Below are 6063 nucleotides of genomic sequence, written 5' to 3' on the forward strand. Positions count from 1 at the left end.
GGTGACCGTGCCATATGAGTCCAAATCCCCCAATAGGGTTGTAGCTCATGATATAAGCTATAGCCACAGTGTACACTGGTAATTACAGCAAATATTGGTTTAGGTTGAATACAAGTACTCTGGCCATTCTATAATGCTTTTTAGTCTTTACTAATCTTCCAAATGCTTTCTAGTTTGATGACACACACGATCAACTATGTTATGTTTGAGTATACCTGAAGCCTATTAAATAATCTCGAGATCAAGAAAGTAACACATGTTTCAAATATTATTACCTGTAGCAGAAGAGACAAACCCTAGCAAGATAATTCAACTTGGCATTTAGCTTACAAAATGATCATGGTTGATGAATGGATAAGTCATTCACCCACAAAATTTATTCAGCTGTCATAAAAAATCTACACTCTGCGGATGGTTAAACCAATCCACATTACCATCCATCTATAGAAGGCTGAGGTTACAATCTCCTAATACAGATAGATACTAGTCCGAATCTCTTAGTTTCCAACATTCCCTTTTCAACATTGACTCCGCTGTCTTCTGCAGCCTCATCATTTTCATCCAAAATTTGTTTTCTCTGTCACTAACTCCTTCCTGTGGTTTCAGCATACTCTTCTTCTCTCCAACTAGAACTATTTGATTTCCCATCTTCTCCCACACTTTCCTCTCTCCCACCACCCTCTACAGATGTTCCCCTGGCTTCTGACAATTGGCCATTACATTGTAAGGATCCTTGTGGGGAGCTATGAGAATGTGAAGAAGTCTGTTGATGTTGCAAGTTACAGTAAAGTGATTGTTGAAGGTGGAATTGGGAAGCTGATGAATTGATTTGGGAATAAGGAATGGAAGCCTGACAGTAGTGTGGCTGAGATGGGGAGGCAGCTGTTGTGGATAGCGGACTGTAATGACTCTGCCCTTGCTGGGTTGCTGCAGATGCATGTGCTGCATATTCCGGAGGAACCCAAATACCCCCAAGAACCACTAGCTGAGGTGCTTGGGCATTGGTACTTTGTGGTGGACTAGGCCTTCTAGTATGCAGCCGATATTTCTGCAAGCCACCCAGTTCATCAAAAACTCACCCTATTTCATTTTTCATTAAAATCCAACTTTGAAACCATAGATACAAAGTGGTTTGGAAAATGTATATACCTGCAAATGGCTTTTAACCTCATCATTTGTAAGTCCGTCAACCTTCATCAACTCTCTGATTTGCTTTGGTGTGGCCACTGCCCAACAAATCAGAAACTTGTTAATGCAGGGTTAATCAAGAGATGGTAGATTGCTCATAGCCGGTATTTTTTTAAGACAACTAAATAGTTATTAGTTCTACATATTTTGTCACTTAAGTGAGAAAGATCTTGAGTGAACACAGATAGACCCAACTTATCCCTTGTCCAAAGCAATTTAGATTGACATGAAAAGGGTTATTCACATACTGAAAAGTATAAACCCCTATGATATGAGGTCATATGTGCCAAACTTCAAGTTGGACCTTTGGTGCAGCATGCTTGGCATTGGGCTAACATAAAATCCTAAAGGTAATCTGTTGGAATTCTCTACCCTTTGTTGTGTCAACCTTTCAGGAAATATGCATAAATCTAAATAGCAAAGCTGAAGTAGGCCTATTATAGATAACCAGGCTAAACAAAAACCCGATAACAAAAGGCTCACCTTGCGAACCACCGAGTTGCTGCAGTGCATTCACAAACCGTTTATGTAATTCAGCTGACCAACACCTTCTACTTTTCCTTTGTGCTTGAGATTGAGGAGGGTTGCCTGCAGATGTAGTTGGAGGTGTATTTACCGCATTGGAGACTGCAGTAGCTTCCTTTCCTTGTACCTGTCTTGGTAATTCTGTGCTTTCTCTGGATCTACTTCTTGTTTTAGCAGTAGCATTCAAGCATTTATTTTCATTGTCCGTCAATGATGAACCAACATCATGCTTATGCTCAGCAGGTGATAAACCAAGATCTGGTAACGTCCTTTGCAAAGTAGATCTTATGGGCACAGGGCTGATCACTTTTCTTTCTTTTGAAAATGGCTGAAATGCCCCACCCACTCTCTGTTTTGAATCCGAAAACAGCTTGGTGTTTGAAGTAACAGACTGTATCCGCCGAGAATTCTGCTCTTTCAAAGATTCTTCCACATATACTGGCTTCTGTAGATAAATTATATTTATCACTCTCAATAATTGACATAAGCTATTTCCACAGAAACCGAAATTCAAGGGCTTGTGGTTAGGGTCTAAAAACCATAAAATTAAAGAAGGATGAAAGATTAGCTTACCACGTTTGTACTGTCGACAGAATGAGGATCCGGGTTCCACAACTGAGCCGAAATCATCCAGTGAGGCTTATCACCATTCATGAGCCTTGGTTTCTTGGCATGAGTTTCGTTAGATTTCTCATCAGTCGTGCCAATTTTTTTTCTGATAGGAATGAATTCCTCAAGCACAGGTCTTCCATTTGTATCAGGAGACTCTTGTTGGCCCTCGTCGTGAGAGGAGTGTTGACAGTCAGCCAACTGCCTTTTGGAGGCTTCAATGGCTGTATGAGATGACACATTCAAAACCAATGCAACTAAAAACGCAGTAAAGATGTTCGAAATAAATAGGAAAAAATGCACAATTTTGTATTCCTGTAATCGTAGGGGATACAGAAGTTAATGGAAGAAATCCTTACCATCATTGACAAGCTGCATACAAAAAGGAAGTTCTCGTTTAAATGCTTCAATCTTTGATCTCTCCTCCTCTAGCCTCTTGATATATTCTTCATGCTTTCTCACTCTCTCCTTGTCATCACCCATAAGGGAGATTGCCTTCAAAGCGCTGGAAGCTGAGGCTGTGGAAGGTCCATAATTCAAGGTCAATTCTCCAGGCATCCCCATTTCAACTACACAGATCTATCTGTTGCAGCCCAACATTCTAAACTCATCCCAGCATTTCAGATGAATGCCAAAACAAAACAGCACCTGCTTGTAAACGGCATCCACTGCAATATCCTTCTAATTCTGTCAAAAATGTTACAAACACCCACAAAGGATTCAGAAAATCATCCTGCTTGATCCTAAACAAAATCACAAATCGGAGAAACCTCCCAGTTTCCCCCCTTCAAATTCAAAAGAATCGAAACCAGGTCCCAATTTCAAGAACTCAGATTACCCTGCATTCAGACTTCAAACTAGAGCCTTTGGACTGTGCAGAGCCCTGATTTATGAGAATGCACAAGAAAAGTGGTCGTTCTCCATGAGGATTCTGTTCTTCCCCCACATATTCCCTCTACCTCTCCCGTTGATCCGTCCGCCTTCGGACACAATCCAAATATTGCCCTTTGGAATATAGGATCTAACTGGAGGAATAAACTTTTCAAAGTAGGAAAAAAAAATGATAAGACGACCCAAAGTAAAACAAGATGAAGAGGAAGAAGAACAGTTGGGAACCAGCTTTAATCTGCTCTGAAGCAAAGAATCACAGCCATTCATAGAGATGCGACCGGACATTAAAATTTGAAGGTGGTCAGACAAAATAATTAAGTGGGCATCCTGTGCAAATGGCGAGAGTAAATTTGAGGGAGGTAAAATTTGATATTATTTGTATTGGGTTTGCATATTCGGGGTCGGGGCGTCGCATCCTGATCCGAATCTGGGCATTTCATAAAAGATTCCCGATTCCTCATTCCTCATTTCTACTAACCATAAACCAGTAACCACCCTTCGTCAAACGGTAAACCAGTTATGCAAACAACCCTCCAAAATAAACATTCCCTCTACCTTATCGGATAAGCTCTGGCATTTAGGAATATTCCTGCGCGAAATTCGATGACGTGGCTTTGTGAGCGTGTGGGTCCCGCCTCGGAATCTAGTATTTGCATCCCACTAACTGCCCTGCACTTTTATCCCACATTTCCCTAAATTCTTCCAACCCTCTAAATTCCACATGTTTTGCCTTGCACTTTCTTCATTCATGTTTTCCACTTTCCCATTACCTAAGTTGCGCTTACCTTGATCATATTTTTATAATTTTAGGAGTTCAGACTTGATCTATTTAGTAAACTTTATGTAATTTTTTATGTGAGAATATTTCACTTTTAAGCATTCTCTCAGACGTTTTTTTGTATTCTTGAGTGTCATAGAACTATCAATTAGAGAATATGAGAGGATATTATTGTAGTATCAGTTAGCATTAACTTTATACTGATTTGATTAGACATATTATATGGTTGTCTAGTATTTTTATCATAATATTGATGCTCCAAAATTATACATACAACGATGGTTTAACATATGTCGATTTTAAGGTGATAACGTTGAATCCCCACATGCACAACTCAAATATATGAACAACCTTCAAAGAAGGTTGAAAAGTGTAGCAAAAAAGATAGGAGGTGGTAATGGTTATGGAGGGACAAAGTAAAAGGGGATGATGTTTCAAAATAATAAATATACTCTACAACATTCAACCATATATTTATTATAAATGACTAGAGTCAAAGTTGGTTTAACTCGCTTTCACTTTAGGACCATTAGTGGGCATTCATTATATGCAAAACAACAAGACAAAGGTCACTCTTCAAAGCAAGTTGTTAAGCAAAAAAAGTAGAGACAATATATTGATTAACAACCTCAAAGATCATTTACAAATAGGGGAAACCCTATTTTATAGATTGTCAAAAGAGAAAATATGCAATCTTAACCACTGATACAAATAGGAGAATCAAATGAATGAGGTTAAAAAGAAAGCTAACTTAAAATAAGTCTCCTTATTCAATTACTTTCCCCACACTCCTCATACGGGAAGGGGAAAGATTACATTAAATTTTAAGGAGGTCACTATAAATAATAAGCCTATCATGTCATGTGCTCTATATAATTTTAATCAAATGAGAATTTTATTAAAACTTAAATGTGGTGAAAAAATCACTACATTTCTAGTTATCTTAGGGAAGTTTGCTCATAAGCATTGAATCCAAAAAGTTAACATAGAATCCAGAGGCATAATTGATCTATGTAGTCTCGTTTAATGTAAATCATTTCTCCATGTCGTGAGAGTAAAGGCTCAAGGGTGATAATCACTAGTAGGTTTGAGGGGCATTTCCCCTTGTGGGGTCTGGAGACATTGGCCTTACTTCATTCTACATAAATATGCTAATAGGAATGCATTGGACCAAACATAGACTAAATTTTTTAAAGAATTCGCATAGACAAAACATGAGTAAATCAACCCTTAAATGCTCAAATATAGTGTTGAAGGAAGAATTTTTGCTAATGAGTAATATTTGTTTGGCATTGTCTACTAACGAAAAAATGAGCATAAGTGAAACCATGGTGGACCCAATACTACTACCACCTTTGGAGAAGGGGATAATCTACACCATCGGACCTTAGAGATGACTAAAGAATGGAACTTAATTTTGTTAAGTGGACAATACCTTAAAAAAATTCTACCAAAGACAAAAACTCATATATTGGACAAACTTCTAACAATAAAGAAACTTCCACTTATGAAGAAAATATGCAATTGAAGGAACTTTTGCTAATGAGAAAATTGGCAATTGAAGAGTCTACAAAGGAAAATAATGGACAATGAAGAATAAAATCTAACCCATAGAAAACAAGTATAAATTGGAAAACAAGATGTCTGTGTTTATTTGCCAACAAAAGACAGATCTACCAAAATAAAGAAGAGGTTGTGAAACAACAAAAATCAATCCTACTTCAAGGAGAGAATCCACCAACATAAAGCTACTTCTAACTTCATGGAATTCAACCCACATGAGTGAAAAAGGAAGATTGCAAACAAAATTAGAATCCCTAAAATAACCTATGAGAAGATAAACCAATTAACTAAGGATCTATGAGAAACACATAGAAGTCTACATATAGTTAGTGGTAACAAGAAGAACTATTATTGACATGGGAAATAAGCTTCAATATTTTTGCCAAAGAAGAGATCTTCCATGGGAGAAAGGATGAGAAAAAATTGGGTTGGCCCTATAGTATCACTAACTAAGAAGGAGAAAACATTTACACCATCTAATTATGCAAATCAATGGACAATGGAAGTTG

General features: G+C 37.8%; 1 protein-coding gene across 1 annotated transcript; it reads right to left on the bottom strand.

Annotated features, from left to right (window-relative positions):
• Positions 1-241: 241 nt before the first annotated feature.
• LOC131060901 (transcription factor HHO1) lies at positions 242-3718 on the bottom strand. Its single transcript, XM_057994341.2, has 6 exons — positions 3161-3718; positions 2682-3009; positions 2287-2546; positions 1672-2158; positions 1150-1226; positions 242-1048 (listed from the first exon to the last, which is right to left on the bottom strand). Exons 2-6 carry the CDS (start codon positions 2884-2886, stop codon positions 584-586), a joined length of 1494 nt encoding a protein of 497 aa, XP_057850324.2. The 5' UTR covers positions 2887-3009; positions 3161-3718; the 3' UTR covers positions 242-583.
• Positions 3719-6063: the final 2345 nt, after the last annotated feature.

The sequence above is a fragment of the Cryptomeria japonica genome, chromosome 5 (assembly GCF_030272615.1).
Source record: "Cryptomeria japonica chromosome 5, Sugi_1.0, whole genome shotgun sequence".
Classification (NCBI taxonomy): Eukaryota; Viridiplantae; Streptophyta; class Pinopsida; order Cupressales; family Cupressaceae; genus Cryptomeria; species Cryptomeria japonica.

What these genes read in the sequence shown, in the direction of transcription:
- LOC131060901 (XM_057994341.2), bottom strand. Translation starts at nt 2,886, where the DNA reads ATGGGGATGCCTGGAGAATTGACCTTGAATTATGGACCTTCCACAGCC. An exon ending in CTGTCGACAGTACAAACGTG is followed by an intron (nt 2,159 to 2,286) that starts GTAAGCTAATCT and finishes ATTTATCTACAG; the next exon opens with AAGCCAGTATATGTGGAAGA. An exon ending in GCAACTCGGTGGTTCGCAAG is followed by an intron (nt 1,227 to 1,671) that starts GTGAGCCTTTTG and finishes TTTGTTGGGCAG; the next exon opens with TGGCCACACCAAAGCAAATC.